The 24696-nt window shown below is 34.9% G+C and overlaps 2 protein-coding genes across 2 annotated transcripts; one reads left to right on the forward strand and one right to left on the reverse strand.

Annotated features, from left to right (window-relative positions):
* Window positions 1-526: 526 nt before the first annotated feature.
* LOC105789638 (protein MAIN-LIKE 2-like) lies at window positions 527-4541 on the reverse strand. The gene is made up of 3 exons (XM_012617007.1): window positions 4145-4541; window positions 1286-1389; window positions 527-532 (listed from the first exon to the last, which is right to left on the reverse strand). The coding sequence occupies exons 1-3, from the start codon at window positions 4539-4541 to the stop codon at window positions 527-529; spliced, it is 507 nt and encodes a 168-aa protein (XP_012472461.1).
* Window positions 4542-6081: 1540 nt separating this feature from the next.
* On the forward strand, window positions 6082-10564 carry LOC105788484 (rhamnogalacturonan I rhamnosyltransferase 1). The gene is made up of 8 exons (XM_052627339.1): window positions 6082-6938; window positions 7484-7551; window positions 7748-7836; window positions 7990-8155; window positions 8315-8604; window positions 8691-8895; window positions 8989-9146; window positions 9587-10564. The coding sequence occupies exons 1-8, from the start codon at window positions 6629-6631 to the stop codon at window positions 9843-9845; spliced, it is 1545 nt and encodes a 514-aa protein (XP_052483299.1). The 5' UTR covers window positions 6082-6628; the 3' UTR covers window positions 9846-10564.
* Window positions 10565-24696: the final 14132 nt, after the last annotated feature.

Raw genomic sequence — 24696 nt, forward strand, 5'->3', positions numbered from 1 at the left:
TGATATCAAAGGTGGTCGTAGCTTTGAGGCGATGGTGCATATTCATCTCGCTAGTGGATCACCCTATCTTGAGTTATATGTACAATTTTCATCGCCAAATGAAACATTTGTGACTTCAACATCTATTGTTGTTCGAGAGGAATACACAATTCCTACCCGACACTCCGTTAGTGGGAGACAGAATACGAAAGTGCCCGTGTTTGGTGGCAGTATGGAATACACAACTACTGCACGACACTCAGTTAGTGGATGGGACATGCACATCGGTGGGTCGATGTTCAATGTTGGAAATACGTATTTGGGAATGACATCAACTTCTAGTGGTTGGCAATCTATATCTGACTGGGGACGTTACAAAATATCCACAAGAAATGATGATGTACTCTCTACGACATCCACCGGCGAGGGGAGCTCATACGTTGTAGATGATAGTGGGTTGGATGATGAGTCCGATGTGGATCCACCTCGAGAGTCTGGCCCCATGGTGCAGAAGTTGCATTATTTTCTAAACTGAAGCTTGTTCCATCTAAACCTGAATGCGTTGAAAGGGGTTCAGATGAGGAAGAAGAATATCCGTGATTCAGGGCGTACTCGCCTCCAGCCCACATGTATAATGTCAATATATCGATAAATGATGTATTTGAGTTTCTAGATCTACCACACAGAAGGCATGACCGTACAAGTTCGTCATTGGATTCGGGTGAATTAGAAGTTGGTAAGGAGTTTTCCAGTAAGGATAGTTTTCTTGGTGCATTGAAACAACATAGCATCCATCACGGGGTTAGCTACAACGTGGTTAAATCTAAATTTGAGAAGTTCGAGGCTAAGTGTGCAGTGCAAGGCAGTACTTGTTCATGAAAAATCATGGCTTCTTTTAGGAAGAAGACAAACTTGTGGGAGATAAAAAGTACAAAGGTCCACATACCTGTGTTGTCGGTACAGTATCAGTGAGTGTTTAGGGTTTTTGAATAATAATGTTATTACTTAATGTTGCATTATTTAACGTACTTCGTTGACAGATGTTTCACAAGGTCATCCCAAGATGGATTCAGGTATGATAGTTAGCTTAATACTACCGATGTTGAAGGTAGATCCCAGAACTTTTTTGTTGGTCTTAATTGCCAATGTTTGTAGTCAATTGAGGTACACGCCCTCTTACTGCAAGGCTTGGATAGCTAAGCAAAAGGCGTTGGAAAAGATGCATAGTGAGTGGGACGCTTCATATAATAAGGTGTGGCAGTGGTGTCAGATGTTGGAGAGGTACGTCCCAGGTTGCATAACAGACCTTGAAACGGTCCCTGCATACTACAACGACTGATTGCTCCGTGGATGCCAAGTGCTCAAGCGTCTGTTCTGGAGCTTTAAGCAATGCCGAGACGTATTTGTGTACTGTAAGTCATTAGTACAAATTGACGATACCTTTATGTATGGTAGAAATACCCATCGACTATTGCTAGTTGTGGCACAGGATGGCGGTGGGAGAATCCTTCCAATTGCATTTGCAATAACATCGGGGGAGTCAGGTGATGACTGAGATTTCTTTCTTTCTAGGTTAAGGAGCCATGTATGCCCCCAACCTGATATCTGCGTTATATTGGATCGGGGCACTAGAATACTAGCTGCAATTGAGCAATAGGGAAGCCTATGTGATCACACACACTATCGATATTGTCTAAGATACGTTGCGTCCAACTACAACGGGCAATATCGATCTACCACTGAATGATAGCAAGTGACCAACATAGGTATTTAATCTCTATTAATATAATTTCGTTTGTAAAATTCAGTTTATTCTGAATGGAATAGTGGTATGTAATTTTTGCTATCAATTTATATTGGTAAGGTACGAGGTTAATAAAATTCGTTTTTATGAGATGTTGGGGATTTTACGTTCAGTTAACGATCAAGGCAGACTACCTCTGTAACATACTTTTTGAACAGTGGACACAAGTATACGACGGTGGCCTACGATATGATCATATAACCACAAACCTGGCTGAATGTATAAATTATGTTTTAAAAGGAATGCGTCATATACCGATAACCTCGATTTTGCGAGACACATATTTTTATTTGGCGTACTATTTCCAAAGCGAACAATGAGTTATAAAGGTCAAATGCAGGGAGGCCATGTATGGTTTTGAAAGGTATTGCAAGAAATTAACAAGGCAAAGGCACAGGCCAACACCATGCACACAGTGTGTCACAATCGCGACAACCTATGGTTTCGTGTGACGGAGTTTGACACATCGAACCAATATATTACCAGCGGGCAATATTATGTACACCTGAGAAATATAACTTACAACTGTGGGACGTTTGACGCACTTCGTTATCTATGCGCTCATGCAATTGCAGCTTGTCAGAATCTCCATTTGGATCCCATGAAATATGTCGACGAAGTGTGCAAAATAGAATACATGTACAATGTGTAGAGACACGTATTCCCATCGGTCCCAGATGAACGTAAGTGGTCGTCTGTACCGCTTGCTCCATTTAACTTGTTACTGGATAGAGAATTGCATCGCAAACCAAAAGGTTGACCTTGCTCGAGTATAATATGTAATAATATGGATATCCGGAAAAGAATGAACCAACAGAAGTTGTGCGGATGATGTAGGAACCCAGGTCATACAATTCGATCATGTCCAAACCGAAATAGTTGATAATTGCTATAATGAAACTATGTTGCATTATTTCTATTACCTTATTCAAAAGAACTTCTATTTTATTAAAAATATAAAAATAATTTACTATTAAAATATTTAAAAAATTTATTTTATTAAATGAAACAATATAAAAACAGTTTGTACAAATATATTAAAAAAATCAATGTATTGACCGGTCAAAATCAGTGTCACATAGGGGTGGTCGACGATTACGCGTTGGATTCCTCCTTGGTTCAGCTTTCGGTGGGGGTTGTGGTTACTTCGGTTGTGGGTGTTGGGAGGATGACCCACCTTGATAGAATAAAAAATGTAGAGGTGTTTGTATCACCCACGGCGGAGGTGTTTGAATCCCATAAGGCTATGGGGATTGGTAATGAGATGAGCTCCCCAACGGTGCCTCGTGCGATCCATCCGGCGATGATGGCCTATATATCGTCGGTTGAGTCAGAGTCATCGGGAAAGAAGATGCACCGGGCCATGCATTCTAACCTGGCATAGGACTGGGAAAAGAAAACATATAAGGGTTAGGATACATATAAAGGCTAGGATATACACCTGACATAATTTGAAGGGGCTGTGGTGTGGGTGTTGTCGGTTGAGGTGTTGGGCCCGGTGATTATGTGGGCGCTGTTGATGGGTCCGTGCCGTTATCCCTTCTCCTTGGATTTAAAGGGCCCCTTTGTTCTCTTTTGACACGGATTTGTCGATGCCTCTACTTTTTCGATAGCAAATATGGCTTGCCATAAATCCTAAACTATGGCATGTAATCCGGTGCACATGCTAACTCTAGAATGATGATCGGTTCGCGAGTAGGTATATGATCATACCATTTTTCCCAAATTTCGATATATTTCGAGAAAAATACCATTCAATTCGTATTTCTTTGCCGTAAGTCGATTTTGTGCTCTTTATCGAGCACCTCAGGTGCCTCGAGAATCAGTTGTCAGAATCCAAATTGTCGTAACACTCTATTCGTCTGGTGCATCTCGACAGTAACATAGCTGACCAATGGGACCTTAACATGGCAAATGTTTGAATTTTGAAAGAATTCATCCGAAATTGTTGCTCAAATTGTCGGATCCTCGTATGGTGTCTATTGAAACTACATGAATGTGATAAAAATATTAGTTATATACATAATACTAAATACTAAATATGAAACGACTATTATATATATATATATATTATTTAATACTTACTTGCACTTCCGACCGTTGGTCTTGCACTTCCGACCGTTGGTCTAATGAAGTCGTATATATTTAAGAGCGGTAGGTATTCCAACATAACTCGTCGGATGGTTCCACCTAATTAAATAAATTTTTAGCATACAATTTTATTTTAAATCTATGTAATAATTGTAAAGTCAAATAAAAAAAATTACCTCGTTATAAGTAGGAATGTATATGGGTGGTTCACTCGAGGATGTAAAAATGGAAAACTAAACAGAGCCCATGATTGTAGTAGTGATAGACAACCTCCGATTTTGGCTTTATTTGGTGGCGTCGCCCCGCACATCTCCCAGTACAATATTGCCAACACGGCAGACCCCAAACTAAATTTGTCAGATACTCTAAAATCAACGAGTTTTAGCAGCCACCTCAGATGTACGAGGTTTCCTGACAAGTCTGACATCAAATAACCTCTAATCATCTCAAGGATGTATGCCCGAGCATATCGTGTTCTTTCTACTTCAGTCGAATCATTCCTCGACTCTGGGAATGTGTCTTGTAACCAGCTCATCTCGATCCGACCTCCATAAATATTATCCGAAATCGCACCAAAAAGATCGTAACATATGGCTCCCCAATCAGCAGATTGAACAGACCCGGTGAGTGCAGACCCATCCACCGGCAATCCTAATTGTAACTGCATGTCCTCCAAAGTAATAGTACACTCTCCGCATGGAAGATGGAATGTGTGCGTCTCAGGTCTATACCTCTCTATTAACACACTGATGAGTTTCTGGTCCAACTTGCATCTCCGGCCTATAGTGGCCACGTGCCAAAAACCCGCTCCCTTCAAGTAATTTTCTATCAACGGTGATGGAGGACCAGACATATTACGAATATAACATTGTAACACCATATCTACAGATTGTTATAAAAAAAATATAAAATACAAATTAATTAAAATTACATAAATGAAAAAAATATTAAATAATATTCAAAAATTAAAATTAACCCTTACCATTTTCATTTGTTCGACGAAGATATGTTTATAATCGAGACGAATTAATTCCCCGGCCATTGCTAACATGATCAAATATTTTTGAAATTATAAAAATAATACTAATTTAGAAAAAAATTAAAAGAAAATAATTAATTAAAGAGAGCTTTGAGAAATTTAAGGAGAAATTTGAGAGTTTTGAGAAATTTAGGGAGAAATTTGAGAGTTTTTTGTTAAAATTTGAAGAAATACTATGTGAAATAATAGGAGAGGGGGTTTTTATACTCTTTTTTTTTTACTGTTGGACCTCCCAATGTCAAAAAATAAAATAGCCGTTGAGGAAAAAAACACGGAGCAAAACGCGCACTTGAGGGAGCGATTTTGCCATGTCAACAAAGCGCGTCCACGTCAGCACGTTTTGTGCTAACATAGTAAAATCGCTTTCCCAGGGGCGCGTTTTGCTAAATTTCACCCTAAAATGCTCCTACGTGAATGCGTTTTTGCCAAAATTGGCCTTTTTCGGTAAATAATGCAAAAATTGACCCATTTTTATAAATATACTTGGAAATGCACATTTATAAGTAAATTAATCAAAATTATGTGTAAATGTATCTAAATAAAAATAAAATGTAAGAAAAGACAGTGATGTTTTATACATGATTACACTCTCATTTGTAATATTATCTTTCCTAAATAAATAATAGTTGGTGTTTGATTATTTTGAAAAGGATAATTCGAGTCTTTATTTATTGAAATACTAATACATAGCGTCAATATAATTACTTTTTTGGTCCTTTTGCTTTGATACACAATTCTGTTAATTACAAACAAAATTTCTTATTATTTTGTTTCACGGAAAAAGAATTAAATGCTGAAAATATTAATTAAATGAATTACTTTTTTTAAAGAAATCTTTGAACAAATTGGATAATTGTCGCGGTATATTCGCACCTATAGAAATTCTCGCGATATATTGTCGGCGTATCGGCAGCTGATTTAATGCCCATTACAAATCTAACGGCGACGGATGAACTCCAATTCCTGAGACGTGGACACCTGTAGTTTTTACAAACCCAGTTGAAAGCAGCCACGTAGGGTAAATGTTGGGCCCATTCAGACATAAACTGAGGTGGCAGGTATTTATTGGTTAAAAAGGAGTTAACCATGGACTGTGGTCGACAACTAACACTAGTCAACAAATCCTTTTAGATTCAAGAAAACTATGGTTAAAAAAGTGTACCCCAAGCCCAACGGTGTACGGCTCACATCCCGTTTTTTCTCTCTCTCGATCGCATTGTAATCTGCACTATATTCTCATTTCTAATTTTATTCTTCTTTCTCTATACAGATTTCTCTATATTTTCTCGATTCGCTTATACTTGAAGACAGGCAGGGGTTTCAACGGCCATTCCACGACAATTTTCGCCGGAAAAGTGATTAGATTGCCGAGGAAGAGAAGGATTTTTTTGTTTTTTTTTTCGGGAAAATACTGTTTAATATTCGATTGGAATTGGTTGAGTTGTTAAGAGTTTCATTTGGGAAGAGGAGGAAAAAATTTGGATCTCTTTGATTGATTTTGAATTATTTTGTTGTTGTTGATGTTGTTTTGGAAGTTCACGGATCTCGAAAATTTTCGGAAAATAGAAAGAAAAGAAAGGAAAAGGTTTTTGTTAAATTAGATGCAGATTTTCTGAAAATCGACCTACATTGATCGAATCTGACAGGAAGAAGACGGTGGCGTATCGGGGGGGGGGGAGAGATGAGGAGGGTGGAAATCGGGGTTATTGCTGGAAATGTGCAGTATTGAAGGGAAGGGGAAAGGGAAAATGAGAGGGATAAGAATGGGGGCAACGAAAGGGGGAGGTGGCGGCGGAGGGGAGAGAGTTGAGAAGTTGAAGAGCTCGAGAACGAAGCTGTGGATGATACGCGCCACGACATCGGTGTTGCTTTGGACTTGCATCGTACAATTAACGGCCTTGGGGGATACTTGGGGTCCACATCTCCTTAAAGGTTGGCCTTCCTGTTTTTCTCACCAGGATTCTTCCGTTTCCGTTGTTGAAGATAAGGTTCCCTCCGTTCCTGCCCGTGTTCTTCCTCCCAAAAGTAAGATTTTCCACCTTTTTTTTGTTCTTTTTTTTTTTACTCAAATTTCTGCTGATTTTGATGTAGTTATTCTTTATTAGGCCTTTTTTGGGGTTAAATCGGAGAAAAATTTTGAGCTAGTCTTTAATGGAAAAGAAGGAATGGATTTATCCTTTTTATCCTTATCCGCATTCCTATTTGAGGAGAAGAAAATCAATGTACACAATGATAGATTTCTTGGGGATTTCTATGCGCTTTCATTGAAGCTTTCCTTTTATATAGTCATACGGATTGAACTTGTATCAATTTAATGGTTCCAATTTTCGTATCTTATGTCTTAGTTTTGTGGAATTCTATCCTTTTCTTGTTGTGGCATATGTTTGTTTGAAATTTGAGATCGTTTATCTCTTGAATTTTTCATATATGTACTTTTATTTTAATATATTGTTACTTTTGCTTCCATTTTCTTTCCATTTCAGTTTTAGGGATCGGTGGCGACTTGCTATATATGTTCTGGTTATGGAATTTGAACTCGAAATTGATATGATGTTTTGTTGTTACTATAGGGGTATATAAGAACAATGGTTACTTGATGGTTTCTTGCAATGGAGGTCTCAATCAAATGCGAGCAGCAGTGAGTGCTTTAGCAAAGAACTCTAAACGCATTTCTTGTTCCATTCCTTTTCTTTCTTTTTTATGTCTTTTCAACATTTTTCTAGATTGTGTATGCTAATGGGTTGTTTTTACTTCAAATCTATACGGAAACTGATGCTGTATTCTTTTCTTTTCTTTTTTTTTTTTTTGGGGGGGGGGGGGGGTTTGCTTAACAGATTTGTGACATGGTTACCATTGCAAGATATTTGAATGTCACACTTATAGTCCCGGAGCTGGATAAAACATCTTTCTGGTCAGATCCCAGGTGTGTTAAATAAGCTTTGCTCATATGATTGAAGCCATTAGATATTGTGAATGTATGGATTTGGAAAGGATGTTTAAAATATATTACTGGTAGTTTTCAACTGAGTTTATTTTTCTCACTTATCTCTAAATATGCATTTACCTTTTATGGCAGTGAATTTCAAGATATATTTGATGTGGATCATTTCATTATGTCATTGAGAGATGAGGTCCGTATATTGAAGGAGTTGCCTCCTAGGCTTAAGAGGAGAGTGGAAATAGGGATGGTGTATTCTATGCCACCAATTAGTTGGTCGGATATATCCTACTACCATAACCAGGTTAATTCCTTGTCATTACCTTTCGACCTAGACCTATTTAGGTTTTACTATAATTTAGCTTGGTTCATTCTTCATTTTTTAAAATGTTTTTTATGCTTCCTCGGTTCTTTTCCTTCCTCCAAGACTTAAAGTAGTATGTTTGATCTCTATTTCATGCAGATTCTTCCTCTGATAAAGAAGTATAAAGTTGTACATTTGAATAAAACTGATACTCGACTTGCCAACAATGGGCAGCCTTTAGAAATTCAGAAGCTGCGATGTCGTGTAAATTTTAGTGCTTTGAGATTCACTTCCCAGATAGAGGAGTTGGGGAAACGAGTTGTTAAGCTTCTGAGGCAAAATGGTCCTTTTATTGTACTTCACCTTAGATATGAAATGGACATGTTAGCATTTTCTGGCTGTACCCAAGGTTGCAACAGTGAGGAGGTGGAGGAGTTGACAAGAATGAGGTGAGCCATACAAGATGTTGAACAATTTATTGATCAGCTGCCCTAAATTTCAAACTTTAATCTAATTGTCACAACCATGTTGCTAGATATGCTTATCCATGGTGGAAAGAAAAAATAATAAACTCTGACTTGAAAAGGAAAGATGGTTTCTGCCCTTTGACGCCTGAGGAAACTGCCCTTATTTTGAGGGCATTGGACATAGATAACAGTTACCAAATCTATATTGCAGCCGGTGAAATATATGGCGGACAAAGGAGAATGGCTACTCTTGCTGCAGCTTATCCAAAATTGGTAAGTAGGTAGAAGCTCAGCAAACATAATGTAATAAGTTTTGAAGTTTGTTTCTCCGGTATCAATGAATGTCCATTTTCTTTGTTGAAACAGGTTAGAAAGGAGACTCTATTGGAGCCATCAGACCTTGGGTTCTTTCAAAATCATTCATCCCAGATGGCCGCGTTAGATTACCTTGTTTCATTGGAGAGTGATATTTTTATTCCTACATATGACGGAAACATGGCTAAGGTAGTTGAAGGCCACCGCAGGTACTGTTCTATATACAGTTGGCTCTTAATAAGTTCAGAAAGGTTTCCTGCAATTGTTAAATGATTCAATGGCCCTTTTTCCTTTAGATGAGATGAATAATTTTGGAATTTCAAGTTCACTAACATTTTAACATCCCCATTTTTATTTCCAGTATTAAGAATAGTTTTCCAATCTTGTAATAGTTTGTTTATTTCTAGCTGTGAAATCATTTCCAACCTCTTTCTTTCTTCGTTTTCCAAACATTTTTTTTATACTCAGGGATCTGATTATTTTTGTTTCCAATGTATGCAACATGAACTAAGGACTGTTTCAGCTACTCTTTCTTGAGGGTGCCTTTTACAATGTTTCCTCCCTTAGTGATAGTAGTATTTTTTTCTTGTTTTTCATAGTTAAAGCTATTTGTCATTAGTGTAACATGTAGTGTTGAATGTTCCTTCAGATTTCTGGGGTTCAAGCAGACAATTTTGTTGGAGAGAAGGCTTTTGGTTGATCTGATTGACCAGTACAATAGTGGAACTCTGAGTTGGTATGAGTTCTCAGATGCTGTGAACGAATCTCATGAAAGTCGCAAGGGGCAACCAACTCAGAGGTTGGTGATTCCTGACAGGCCTAAGGAAGAGGATTACTTCTATGCGAATCCAGAAGAATGCTTGCAGCCATCATATAGTCGATTAGATCTTTCTGTTGGGGGATTGTGACATTTACCAGTACTGGTATACGGCTAGGATAATACCTGAAAGTAAAATGTAGTTTTCTTCCAAGGAGGCTACTGCGGAGATGATTGGGGGACAGAGAACTCAAAGAAAGCCCAAGGGTCCTGTGAAGCAGCTGGAGGGCAAAAAATATATAATATATGCAAATAATCAGAAGCATATCTAGAAGAGCTGCCCTGCCTTTATAGGCTACTACCAGATCAAAATGTGTTGTACACAAGAGGGATGCAAGTTTAAATTCGGATTAACGATACTGGACATGGAAGGTTAATCCCTCTCCCTTCTTGCACTATTTCTTTTTTGTTTCCTTTTTAGATTGCTTAATGATCTCAGTTTCTAGCATATATCACTTTCTAGAAATAAATTCATCTTGTCACAGCCTACTCAGACCATCGGCATTTTGTTCTAGTATGACCCTTTAAATGCAGGGAATGGTTGAAAGCATTGAATATCGACTTTACTACACTTGTAAATTAAATGACCAGTACTTGACTTCACATTTAGTGTTGGTGACTGGGGTCTTGCCTTCCTGTTGGGGGAAATATGGTCCATCCTTATCAATGTCAATAACGCCTATTTATTAAATCTTGCTTGTTCAATTACTAAGGTTGTTGGATCTAGACTTTTTGCTTTTAAGATTCAAAATTGATAATCACATTTGATAAACGATTCAATATACCCTAGCCTATCATGGTACTTCCTAACTTTGGAATTTTGGTTCTTTTCATTTATTATGATCCACTTTTGTGAATGATTTGTTTCTGAGTTAGGGTTTTACTAATTAGAACACCAGAGCTTGCCTGCCTGGTCCATTCTATATTTGATATATGACAGAATGTAGTATAAGGAAATATTGGTTTATACTTGATACCAGGTTAAAAATCATTTTGTTTCTATAATTGCAATTGCCTCTCTTCTTCCTTGCTATGATTACATCCACACACAATAACAATGCTTTGTTAATTGTGTTAAATATTTAAAGCTGTCATATTGTAAATTCTTTTTGTTTATGAAGTTCAAATTTTGATGTAATTAGTTTAGTTATGGTTTCGAATTTGTGGTGTCAAATTATTTGGCTCCACTAAAAAAGAAAAATTTATTTACAGATCTAATTTTTTTAAAAATCGTAATATTTCTCTAGTATTTATATATGTGGCGTTTTTATATGGCTTCACTAAAAAATTGATTTTTTTATCCCAATACTGACAAGGTATGTTGGTGGCACCAAACACTTTGGTTCCACCAACTTTTACAGTAGATTTTAAGTTATTTACGTATTTTATCAAAAAATAAATCATTTATGTAATTAATTAATTTTTGAGTTTTATAAAAAATTCTTGATTTTAGTTCTTTGATCCTAAAGATTGGTCGAGATACTGAAAGTTTGTCTTGCACACATCAACCTGAAAAACTGCAACAATGTATTAAAATAATTATTTTAATAAGCTATTTTCTTCTTTTTTCTGTATTTTTTTCATGAAAAATACTTGGTCGATAAAAAGTATTAAATAAACAATAATAATTTTTTATTTTTCAATATTAATTTCACAAAAATAATATAAATTAATTGCTTGATCTGTGTAATGGAAAAAAAAATTGCATGTGATAAGCCAGTCTAGAAAATGAAGAGCCGAAAGGAGTGTGAACTTGTCATGATGATATTCTATTTCCCTAATTCTAAAGCACCAGTAGATTTGCACTTAACGAATTAGTGAAGGATAGTAGCAAGAATGACTCCTAAACTGGACTTCTTCAAGTGTTCCGGGTTATCTTATCAAATTCAAGGGTTGGTCTGAATTTTAAGAAAAATTGGAGAAATTCTTTTTAAAATATAAGTTGGGTTTGGCCTGTTTAAGTTCCGCTTGATACAATAAATTTGTAAGTCTAGACTTACATGAAAAGCATCTAAATTATGAAAATTTTCTCATTTAGATACTTAAATTTTTATTAATTTATAAAATGTAGCTTTTAATAAAATTTATGAATTTATATTGCTTTTTTTTTTATATTTATGAGAATAGGCTGTTTTTGGAGAGAGAAAGTGAAAATACGTTTTAATGGGCACGTTTTCACTCACTTAGAAATTATTTTTTCTTTTGGTTGGAAATTAAAGTTTATAGATTTATTTTTGTTTGTGTTTAAGATAAACATTGTTATAGTTTTAAGGTATGTTTGAATTTACGGTGATGATGTGGAGCTCAGTGACCTACAAATTTCATCTGCATTGTGAGGATGGAGTCATTACTTGAGAAGTCGGATCGCATTACAACTCAAGGTCCTAGCTGGCAGTGATTATACGGTCATGGGTTGAAGTGTAACTAAGGTTTCAAGTTTACAATGGTTATGCTATCAAGGGATGAAGTATAATTATGCCCCCTAGTTGACAATGGTTATACAGACATGACATCGAGTTTCACCTTATTAGAAGAGGATGCTTTATAAAACTCATACAGAAGTCTAAGATCATAGTCATAGTGAAAAACACAAGGGTCTTCTAGTATAAATAAGTAATTCGTTTTATCCATCTCCACCAAAAACGTTGAGCCTATTACTAAAGCCTGTGACTCAATATAAATCTTGTTGCCACCAACTAAGTCACAGGTTTTAATAACGGGCTCACCGTCTTTGGTGGAGAAAATTACTAAGTTTATTATACTGGAAAGCTCCTATACTTTTCGCTACGAGTATGATCTTAGACTTCTGTATGAGTTTTATAAAGCATCTTCCTCTGATGAGGTGAAACTCGACTCCGTGGCCGCTTAACTACTATCAATTGGGGCCCCAGTTATACTCCATCCCTTGACAATATAACCTTTGTAAACTTGAAGCCCTAGTTACACTTCTACTCGTGGTCGTATAATCATCGTCAATTGGGATCTTAAGTTGTGATGCGATCTCGACTTCTTAAGTGATGGCTCCATCCTCACATAATAGATGAAATTTGCAGGTCACTAAGCTCTATGACATCACCGTGAACCCAAACACAACTTAAAATATCACTATGTCTCCCTCAAAGAAAAAGAGAAATAAATCTTTAAACGCGGAAGTTTCAACATGCAACCAAAAGAAAAAAAAAACAATTTAAAGGAGACGGTGGGCGAAAGAGATGATGGAGTAGAGGTAGGGAAACTCCCTTTTATATAGGCAAGGGGGTGGGAGAAAAAAATTTCGGTATGCAATTTTATCCCGAGATTCCTAGGTTCTAGTGTCTCAAAATTATCTTGAGATTTTTGGGTTTTGAGGTACACAATTAGGGTTAGGGTTGAAAATGGTTGAGGAGAAAACACGCTTGCAAGATGCGTTTTAAGCTAACATGGCAGTGAAAATGTGCCCTGCAGGATGCGTTTTCCCTGACATGTTTGACAAGTTAATGAAAACGCATCCTGCAGAGCGCGTTTTCACTGCATGTTAGTTGAAAATATGCCATGCGGGGAGCATGTTCTCTGCCACCATTTTCAACCCTAAACCTAACTATGTACTTCAAAACCCAGGAATCTCCGGCAACATGTGTTAAATATGAAATTGTTTGATATAAAGGGGGTATTGTTCCTTATAAAATAAACTAAATACATTCCGTTGAGGTTCCATACTAAAATTTCGAGTAGATTGTTTCCATAAGGAGACTTGGCTTTAGGAGGAGAGTGTTTTTGTTAAAAATCTGAATTTTAATATAGTTGTTCAAACAAAGGTAATTTGTTAAATCACGTGTAGGTGTTTTAATTTGGGTGTCATATTTTTACTATTTTCTCGGTTTTAAAAATATGGAATAAGTTATTTGGTTCAAGATGAGCAGATGAGTCAGAGCCATTATTTGTTATGACAGTCATATTTGTGAGATCAAAATTGGGCTTGTTTTTGTATCAGCCCAATCTGAATATTTGGTTTTCAACTGAAACATAAAATTGCACGAGCTTCGATTGAAAATTAAGCGAAAAGTGGGAAGTCGGAGAAGTATTTCAAGCTTGAAATGTACATATCTAATGTCATTGAACCCCGTTAGATATAATATATTTGAGATCGCAGGGGACATCAAGATCGAGACAGTGATTTGTTTTCATTGCTCTAGTGGGAATGTTGTACTAGAGTTATATGTGTAACACCTCTTACCCGGTCCAATCGTTGGACCTGAGTAATAGGATGCTACAGATAAATACAGAACGTTTATATACAATTCATAATTCAAAATTTCAATTTAATATTAATTAATCACATATAAAAAGTATATCATGCAATACAACCAATTTCGGGTTTTAAATCGAACTTATGAAAGCTCAAAAATTAACCCGGTATCAATCAGGGATCGATTTGAAACACTTTAAAAAATAGGAAAGTTTTATAAATAGGGGTCACATGGGTGTGTCCCTGACCATGTGAAAGGCTGAGGTTGTATGAGGGTGGGACGCACGACTGTGTCGACAGATCGTGTAATAGACTGACCCTATACGGAACTGGAGTCACATGACCGTGTGAACAAATCGTGTAATTTATTGTGGTTGTGTAGGTCAAAAATGCAATTATTCAAAAATTGTCACATGGTTGTATTGTCGGGCCGTGTAACAGGTTATGATCTTGTGCATTTATACAAGCATAACTTTAATAGGTCACATGGGTGTGTGTCAGCCCTTGTAATAGCCTGGTGTTGTGTCTTGGAACCGTGTGTGACACACGGCCGAGTGGCACAAAAAGTGACCTTTAGGTCCTAAATCATACCTTAACATTTTCCAAACACAAACCATGATTTAAGGTATTAAAATACCTAACTAAAACCTGCATGAAACTCAATAAAACATCTATTAATTTACCATATTCATGTTATTACCAATATGTCTCAAATGACACCTTAAAATAATCAATATGACATACATCACATAAACCATTCATGCAATCCTAAAATAGTTCAAAACCACCCTTACATACATCAAGTTTGCCAAACATTCAAGCCATTATAAGCACAACATTTACTACTTCTCAACTACTTATTCACCATACCTATTCTATATCATAATACATATTCATGATTTAAGCATGGAAGCATATATATACCTAAACCATTCAACAAGATCATTGCCATCACACATATATACATATATACTTATGATATTCAAAATGCCAAAACTCATGCAAATATAACATTTGCATAAACATATGATTCCCTAGGTACATGCCATTAATAACTAGAACATCACAAACACTTCAAGCTCGAGATTGTCGCTGGATGCTGATGTCGATGATCAAATAAAAAAGAACCTAACTTTTTCACAAAAGCCAAATTTGTACGCTGAGTATAACTTAGTGGTATTTCTATAATCCGAATATTATAAAATAACATAATTAATTTAGAATGCATAAGTTAAAAACAATTGATAATATGCAATGAACATGTCAATCATACCATTTCTCACATTCCTTGTTCAAATCTATCACAAATTACTAATATAATGGCATATCAAATCCACTTCATATATCATTTTATATCTTAATTCATAAGGTAGCACATTTCATCTCAATTTCCAAATTCATGTATTCAATGAACATAACTATAATTGTTTCAACTCATTTCACAAATAGATATTCCATCTTACATTTTACTTCCATTTCATATTGATTTATAATCTTAATATCAAATACCACGTCTCATATTAGATTTTTCAGTCTCATGGATTCAAAGACATATTCATCATCATCATTTCAATTATGAATATTTTGTTTTTACCATTTATCTCCCTATTAACTTGACTCGGAAGGATACACAGATCCAACCAACACATCAATTTGACACCCAGTGCCTCATCGGATAAATTTGAAGTAAATAGTTTGTGCCCAACGCTTATCAATAAGTTTGTCACCTAGTGCCTCATCGGTATAATTGAAGTAATTTGACACCAGGGCCTCATTGACTCGTAGTCGAAGTAACCCTGAACTCTTCCTATCCTATGATATGCCAACTATATCTGACTCTGTCCGAATAGTTAATAGGGTATTTGTACTCATTTCATTATTAATCAATAATATCAATTCACATGCATTTTCATCATGAAATCACTTATCCATATATATGGTGGCATAAATAATCTCAACATGTATTCAATTACACATTTATATAAACATATACATTTTTCACACATATTCAATTCAGTCCTCCCTAACATTATCCAATTCAAATAAATCAAAGCAACTCATTATAACAAAGTGTATCACCTTATGTTCTTACCATGCTTAAACAATTCAATATGCAACAACTACAAAGTTGTTCGGATTATAGAAGCACAAACTATAAACTTCGAGCTATTCATCGACAATTTTGTCTTTTCCTTTCTTTTTTGAGGAATCCGGGTTGACGTTCGTTACGAATTAAAGCAAACATAGAAAATTATCAATACACAAACAATTTCACATTAAATTGCTAATTGAAAAAAATTTTGCATTTTATTCAATTTAGTCCCTAAAATTGAGGCTAACTTAACTTTCAAATCTAACCTCAATTTTTCATGTTGATTTCACAATAGTCTTTATTGGACCTCCTATTACTCATTTTTACCATATTTCAAAATTTGTGCATTTTATTGAACAAAATCATCAATTGACTTTACAATTTAGTCATTTCTCAACTCCAAATTTAAAATCTATCAAATTAACACCTAAAGCTTTAACTATCCATCAATGGCAAGTTCCTAAATCTTTAACAGTTTTGGAAAATAACACACTGGTCAGCTAGATTAAGCTCTCGGGATTCTGAAAACATAAAAATTACAAGAAAATGACTAAATTGAACTAACCAATTGAAGCTTTGAATATTTAAAACCCTAGTCATGCAGCTCCCTTCTTCTTATTCTTCAAAGGTTCAAATATTGAAAGAAATGAGAGATTTTGGTTTCTCTTCTTTCCAACATCACTTTTTATTATTTTTTAAAATTTTATTTTAATTTATTAACTTGTGAAATTTTATAACATAAAATTATGCCCACTAGCTCACCACCGTCCACTAAAAGATCTATGGTGGTACAATTGCTATTTAAATCCCTTAATTTAAATTCTAATTGAAGTTTCTTTAGTAATTGAACTTTTACCATATTTATAATTTAGTCCCTATACCTTAATTAATCACTAATTTGAAAAAATTACCTAATTGAAATTCAATTTACTTTTAATATAAATATTTTTATAAAATATTTACGGGTTTGGTTTACTAAAATGGGGTCCGAAAACTGTATTTGTCGTCACCATTAACTTTTGGGTCGATACAATATGCCTACTTTGTCGATGTCGACGAAGGTGGCCTGAGCTTGAGAACATTTTCGCCAAATTTCACCCCGAATCTAAAAGAAAAAAGTTTGACCAAACGGTTGTGCGACTGATTCACATCATTGTTGCAAAGCTCCTACTAGGACACCCTAGAATCATCATCAATGGTGAGTCATTCATCGATTCACCCCTCGATTTCAACTTCAGCGTATAGTTAAGCTTATTTGGTAATTGAGCCTTTGACACCCCCGCACGATAATCTGTGAGTGCCTTTGTTTTCAACTTCAGCACACCGATGTTCAATGTCGATAACACTTACATGGGCGCGCTATCAAGTTACATTGGTGAACTAAGTAGAAGTGATTTTGGGTTTCGTGTCAGATTTATAAGAACGAATGATTTACTACCGACAACCTACACCAGCGAAAGGACACCCAATCTTGGACATGCAACTGGGGTTGATAAAAAAGAGGGACCCATAAACGAAGAGAGGTTTGAAATCGATAATAACCTATACAGCAATTTGGGCCGGATGGTGCGGAAATTACAGTAATTTTAGAGCCAAAGCCCATTTCTATGGTGAAGGTTTTGACAATGCTGGACGGATCGATTCGAGTTTCATGATTTATATACCCCACCCCACATGCCTAATGTCGATCTTGCTACTGAATGTGGGTTAGAATTCCCAGAACTCTGTCATAGAAGACCAATGCATGCAAGTTCGTTGATAACTTTCAACAACTTAGAGGTTGGGATGGAGTTTTCCTCCAAACATGCTTTATTTGTTGCAATGAAACAATATAACATAAAGCATATGATAAACTTTCATGTTACAAAATTCCGAGCTGAGAAATATGAGGCGAATTACGTAATGCGTGGAACAAGATGTCCATGGAAAATTATGGCATTTGTGAGGAAAAAGTTAGAGTTCTGGATGATCAAGAAGTATACCAGTTCACATACTTGTGTTGTAGCAGGTCTGTGTCATGATTAACAACCAATGTATCATTCTGAAATTTATTCAACATTGTATTATGTGTGGTGACATAGTTTTGTTTTTACAGGCATGTCGAACGATCATCCAAAATTGGATTCGAACATGATATTTGACTTTATATTACCTATGGTACGAGTGAGTCCTAGGATTTTGGTCCCAATTTTGATTGCACATATTCATAGTGAGTACGATTACGCTGTGTTGTACCACAATACATGGTGGGCAAAACAGAAGGCGTTAGAGAAAATGCATAATGGGTGGGAAAATCATATAATAATTTGTGGCAATGGTGTCAGGTATTAGAATGATACGTACCAAGTTCCGTAATCGATTTGCAAATGGAGATTGCGTATTTCCACGATTGCTTGGTCCATGGTAAAAGAGTTTTCCTTCATTATTTTTTAGACTTTCAAGTAACGCAAAACTACATTTCGGTACTGTAAGCCACTGGTACAAATTGACGGCACATTCATGTATGAGAGATATCAACATTGGTTGTTGGTTGTTGCATAGAATGGTAATCGAAAAATCTTGCCAATAGCTTTTGCAATAACACTCGAAGAATTCTGAGATGATTAGGATTTCTTATTGACTATTTTAAGAAGGCATATTGTGTCGTAACCCGATATATGCATTATTTTTTACAAGGGAATCGAAATACATGCTAAAATCGATTGACGTTGAAGCCTCTAGGACTGTACACAACATAGGTATTGTATATGACATATAGGGTCTAATTATTGGATCTAGTGCCCTAAGTGTAGTATTTTCGTCTAAGTACACTTGTAATTTTTTGAAAAGATTGGTTAATAAAATTATTCATGAATTACATTAATACTTTCTATATTGTCCTCACATGGTTTTTGCATACAAAGAAAAATGGAAGCAAATGTTGCTCACTGGTTGTTTAATGTTTAACTAATACTAAGCGATATTACGTGGTTGGATCGTAATACAGAAAAACAACTTGTATTAGTAGACGAAACTAAACATGTCCTTAGTCTAATCAGAAATGAGAAAACCAATTGAAAGACTAATATGTCGTCTATTAAGTCCAATTGGGGAGATACCTTGTCTTGGGCATCGAAGCAAATGAATTCTAGAAGATAGAGACATAAATGTGACTGACTGGACTGATAGTACATTGGACATGACCCAAGCATAATAGATCCTAAATCTGTTTGTGGATTTATTCACTTGTGACGTTCATAGTGTAGCATACCTAAATCTTGAGTGGATTGCGGACTATGTATGCATGACTCATACACTTTGATGTAAGTAAAAGCCTAAGTTCAAATAGATAAGGAACTGAAAGCTGGTGCGTTGGGTGTAGAACTTTTGTATTATGTAGCGTCATTCACAATAGTGGAATTCATAGTCCAAAACATGGGTAAATGATATCCTCTCATTGGCATTACATTGTTGATGAAAAGTAAATATGACCACGGGTCGTCTTTCTTTGTGATGGATGACTTGATCACCATTTGATAATAATTGACTTTTCATGAAAGAAGATTTACTGGTTACCATGAGATAAAATAGGATAATATTGGGAGACTGAATTTTATCCTAAAGATATCAAGGATATCCTATACGGGTAATACACTAATGACAAGGTCATTGGATGAACACTGAGTAGTTACTTTTGTAATGGTATGTCGTTGAGGAGAGCTCAATCACGATACTGTAGTAGAATGACTTCATGACTAATTGAGTTTATAATTAATAGGTGAAAATGTGGAAATTAATTATAAATCATTTGAGCCTCAACTACATATGTCCAATCGATCCCTTCCCTAGCTCGTTGTAACCAAAAATGAATTACGTGTTTGAATAGAAATGAATAGAATGAATAGAAAATGAGAAATGAGAAGCATTCAGGAGTGATTATGGTTTTCTCTGAAATAGAGAAATGAAATCATTTAAAAATGAATGTAGGTTCCAAAAATGGAAATGGAAATGAAAATGAAAATGGAAATGGAAATGAAAATGAAAATGGAAATGGAAACTTGCAATCCTATATAAGATTACTTAAGAAATGATGGAAGAATGAGTATATGTTTTTGAAATGTTTTAAAGCTTGAAAATGAAAATAAACAATTCGGTCATAGTGCAAATGTTGAGTTGTGACATATTGAACAAATTTTCTCAAAATTTTACTAGGATAAAATCGTCAAAATTTTACCAGAGGAGGGGGTAAAATCGTTAAATTTTACTGGAGTAAAATTGTGATAAGAAAATTATTTAATATTTAAATATTAAAGTTTATTTTAAGAAATGGAAAAATTAAATCGGGTAAGATCACATTACAGAATATTGGGTAAAAAAGGTATAAGAAGTACTCTTAATTGGACCTAATGTGATTGAGGCCCCAAACCCCTCATATAACATGAAGGGGGCGGCAACCCCAGTAGAAATATAAGGGTGAGTCATTCATCCTTCTCCTACTATAAGTAAGATTTTGTTTTTCTATTTAAAATAAACCTCTAGAACTCTATGAGGGTTCTACCTTCTCTTCCTATAAATAGATGGCACCGGTAGGCTATTAACAGAACTTTTGAGAGATTGTTATTCTGCCAAAAAATAGAGAGAATTTATTCTCAACTTTTAAATAGATTTTTCATAATAACATTTACATGTTCCTATTAAAGAAGAGAAAATTTCCATTTTCACCCCAAAAGAAAAACTTTTTCTAGTTCTGTGTTTTGATTCAATTGGTTCGAGGTCACACACGAAGTAGTTCATGGTACAAGAATAGTAGAGAAGACCGTTTGGTTGAAAGCCAGAAAACATCAAGGATTCGTTTATCCAAAAAACATAGGTACAGATTCAGTTAAGGTTTATTGCTATAAATATCACAAATCGGGTCGGTGTTCAAAATTTTAATTTTTCGCTATGTAAGAAAATTATTTACAAATCGGGTTTTTTCCAACACTAACTACATGGGCCGATACCATAAGGATGTAAAGTGATGACATGTCATTAACATGGGTATATTGTACATAGTATTTTCTATATCATTCTTTAGCATATGCATTATTTGCATTCATGGATATAATATTTATTGTTATCGACAAGGTATGAGCTCGTCGAACATCGATTGTATGAAATTTTGGAGAAATTATGGGCTGTAAATTGGCTCGGTGTGGAGTACTTCGATGGGATACCCAATAAGTAGTGGACGCAATCATATAATAAATAACTACGTTATGGGTTCATGACAACGAACCTAGCGGAATGTATTAATTCCATATTGAAGGAGACGTGTCATTTGACGGTAACGTCAGTGGTTAAAGAAACGTATTTTCGCTTAAAAGACATGTTTCCTAAGTGACTTGAGAAATACGATGGACAGATACAGGGTCGTCACATTTGGTACAAGACAGTGTTGAAAGATATTGGAGAACATGCACAAAGAGTGAACTCTATGTCTTCACTGTGTCGCTCGCGTCCAAATCAAATATTTCGGGTTACGGAGTTTCATAGACCTGATGAAGGTGTTATCGGGGGAGCATAGCGACTGTGAGAAATTTCAAGCACTTCGTTATCCATGCGCACATGTAATTGCGTCATGTGCCTTGGCATGTATAGATTGCATGAGCTACGTTGATAAAATATACAAACTACACTAGACATAAAATGTTTGGAAATCTGAATTACCACTTGCCCTTAATGAAAGGATGTGGCTGCCTACCTCGTGCGCTCATTCTGAGTTGGTACTGGGTATTACCTTGTTGTGCAAGCCAAAAGGTCGACCGAACTTAACTCGGATATGAGACAATATGGATATTCAGAAGTGAACAGACCAACCGAGGTTATGCAATTTGTAATACCCCGAAAATTACTACAGTAAGAAAGTAGGTATATTTGATATAGTAAAATAAGAAAATAAAGTGGCAAAAAGGGAAATTTTGAGTTATGTCAACATTGGGAAGTATATTATGACATTAGTTCAAGAAATGATTAAATCGCAAAAATGAGAAAAGTTTTATTACCCGAGTAAATACTTAAAATTAGGGGGTTAAAGTATAAATATGAAAAAGTAAAAGGACCAATAGTGAAAATATTTTAAGGGTGGAATAATCTAGAAACTAAGGAAAATGGATGAATTAGGACCAAATTGAATAGGTGAAGAATTATGAGGGACTAAATCGTAATTTTACCAAATTAAGTGATGACTCAAGAATGAAATTTTAAAAGATCATAAAGGACAAAATGGTCAATTAGAAAGAGAGAACTCTAGAAGGTAATGATGATGTTGGTGATATTTTAATTAATTAATTAGATAAATGTTATTTAATTAATATTTTATTAAGATTTTTAGTATTATTTTATTATTGAATGATTAATATAAAAGGGAGGAAAGATGAAGAGAATTTACCATCTTTCATGCCTCCAATGTGAGAAGAATAATAAAGACAGAAATTTTATTTTCTTTACAATTTGGTCCTTTCACCAAAAATCCACCATTTTCACTTAGAAATCAAAAAAATTTTGATAACCACCAAGAGAAAAAATTGATAGGGAGACTATGGGGAGCTAGAATATCAAGTTAGATTCAAGAAATAGAAGCTGGAGGAGAGAGAAAATCAAGTTAAAGATTAAAATCAATAAGGCAAGGTAAGAACATCAAGATTTCAATATATTTTTGAGTTTGATATTATTGAAAAAGTATGAAATTGATGTTAATGTAGAGTTTTATTATATAAGGTTCTATGTTCTTGATATGTTAGTGAAGGGAAATAAGAGAAAGTGATGGGAAATATTGTAGAGAAAGGAAAGGAGGGTGTTATAAATTTGATTATCAACATCTTGCATTAAAACAGTTTTGGACAGCAGCAGTAGACTAAATTTGAAAAATCACTATAAATTTTGGAAATTGAATTAGAGGATGAAAAACATACGGAATTAAATATTGTTGAGTCTAGTTTCTCATAGAAGAAACGGTGTAAGTAATGGAATTTTAAATCATGAGATATAATCAATTTTGTGAGACAAGGTCATAATGAATTCAGGTTCCCCTATTCTGACTTTGGAAAATCATTAAAAATTGTATAAAAATGATTATGGGTTATATTTATATTTTTAAAATTATTAATGAGTATATTTTCATTAGAAACAAATAGAAACATCATCTGAATCCCGTACGAGGAGATAATTAATTTTTAGTGAAGAAGGGTTGAAACTGTTAGACAGTAGAATAGGGATGACTTTAAAGAATAAAATGTACTTATTGGATAAACCATAAATTCTTAAAATTTTATGGCTAGAATATATGTGAGTATAGTTTCAAATAAATTTAGCGGATCTTAATTCGGGGTTCTGTAGCTTAAGATATAAATAATTTTGTGACTATGACTCAAGTGGACAGCTTTGAATGAACATATAAATAAATAGTGAAATTAGAGATAATGTTACATATAAGCATGTTATATGCATTAAGGATGTGGAGTGGAGAGGAGGAGGAAAATATATGAATTCAAATAGCATGAGTTTTCATTAAAATGACTAATTTGCATGTTTTAGGTTTAGGAACTAAATTGAATAAAAGTAAAATTTTAAGGGTAATTTTGTAAAAATGTCAAAAATGACCAAATTGCATGAAATGAATTGTTTTATTATTTAAATTAATAAATTGAATGAAATATTAATTTAGATCACGATTGGGTGGAAATTCGAGGAAAATGAAAAATTACCAAAATGTCCCTAAATTTTGGTATTTCTGCAATTTAGTCTGGTAAGTTCGTATGTTTAATAAGTATTAACTTATACATGTTTAAAATGCTTAATTGAGATATTTATGGTGAATGCTTAAATATTGAATTTAATTGTGATTATAATGATTTGGAAATGTTCGACGGAGATTCGACAAAGTAAAAGTCCCGGTTGAACCTTAGGAATAGATAGGATACAAATGTCATGACATTAGGGTTACCGAGATTACGTGTAAGACCATATCTGGGATATGGCATCGATATGTGATTTCGTGTAAGACCATGGTTGGACCATGGCAGTGTTTATATGTAAGACTATAGTTGGACTATGGCATTCTGATGATAAGACCATAATTGGGTTATGGCACTATGAACGTAAGACCATGGTTGGATCATGGCAGTGTTTATATGTAAGACCATAGCTGGGCTATGGCATTCTGATGATAAGACCATAATTGGGTTATGGCACTACGAATGTAAATGATGAATTGACGGCAAATTATCTAAGTAAACCGAGGTTCAGCATTTGTTGCAGACTTTCGTGTTTACTATTTGTTTAGCTATCAAGAGCTTCTGTTTAGCCTTCGGGCTTTTGAAAACGATGTGTTCATATCGTAAGTCATTCTTCAAAAGGTAAAATATCTAGAGTTGTCATGAATGATATATATATGTATATGAAGAAATGGTAAGAGAATGATATATTTATGACTGTTGTGTTATTCATATGGAATGAGTGTAGAAAGTAAAGAAATGTAAGTGAAAATAAAGAAATTTGGAAGAGTATAAAGTTGTTTAAAATCCTATTATGCCAAGGATAATATGTACAAGTGATGATGTGGATTTATTTACCTTGTGAGTTGATGAATATAGCCACATGAGTATT

This window comes from Gossypium raimondii, chromosome 2, assembly GCF_025698545.1.
Source record: "Gossypium raimondii isolate GPD5lz chromosome 2, ASM2569854v1, whole genome shotgun sequence".
Classification (NCBI taxonomy): Eukaryota; Viridiplantae; Streptophyta; class Magnoliopsida; order Malvales; family Malvaceae; genus Gossypium; species Gossypium raimondii.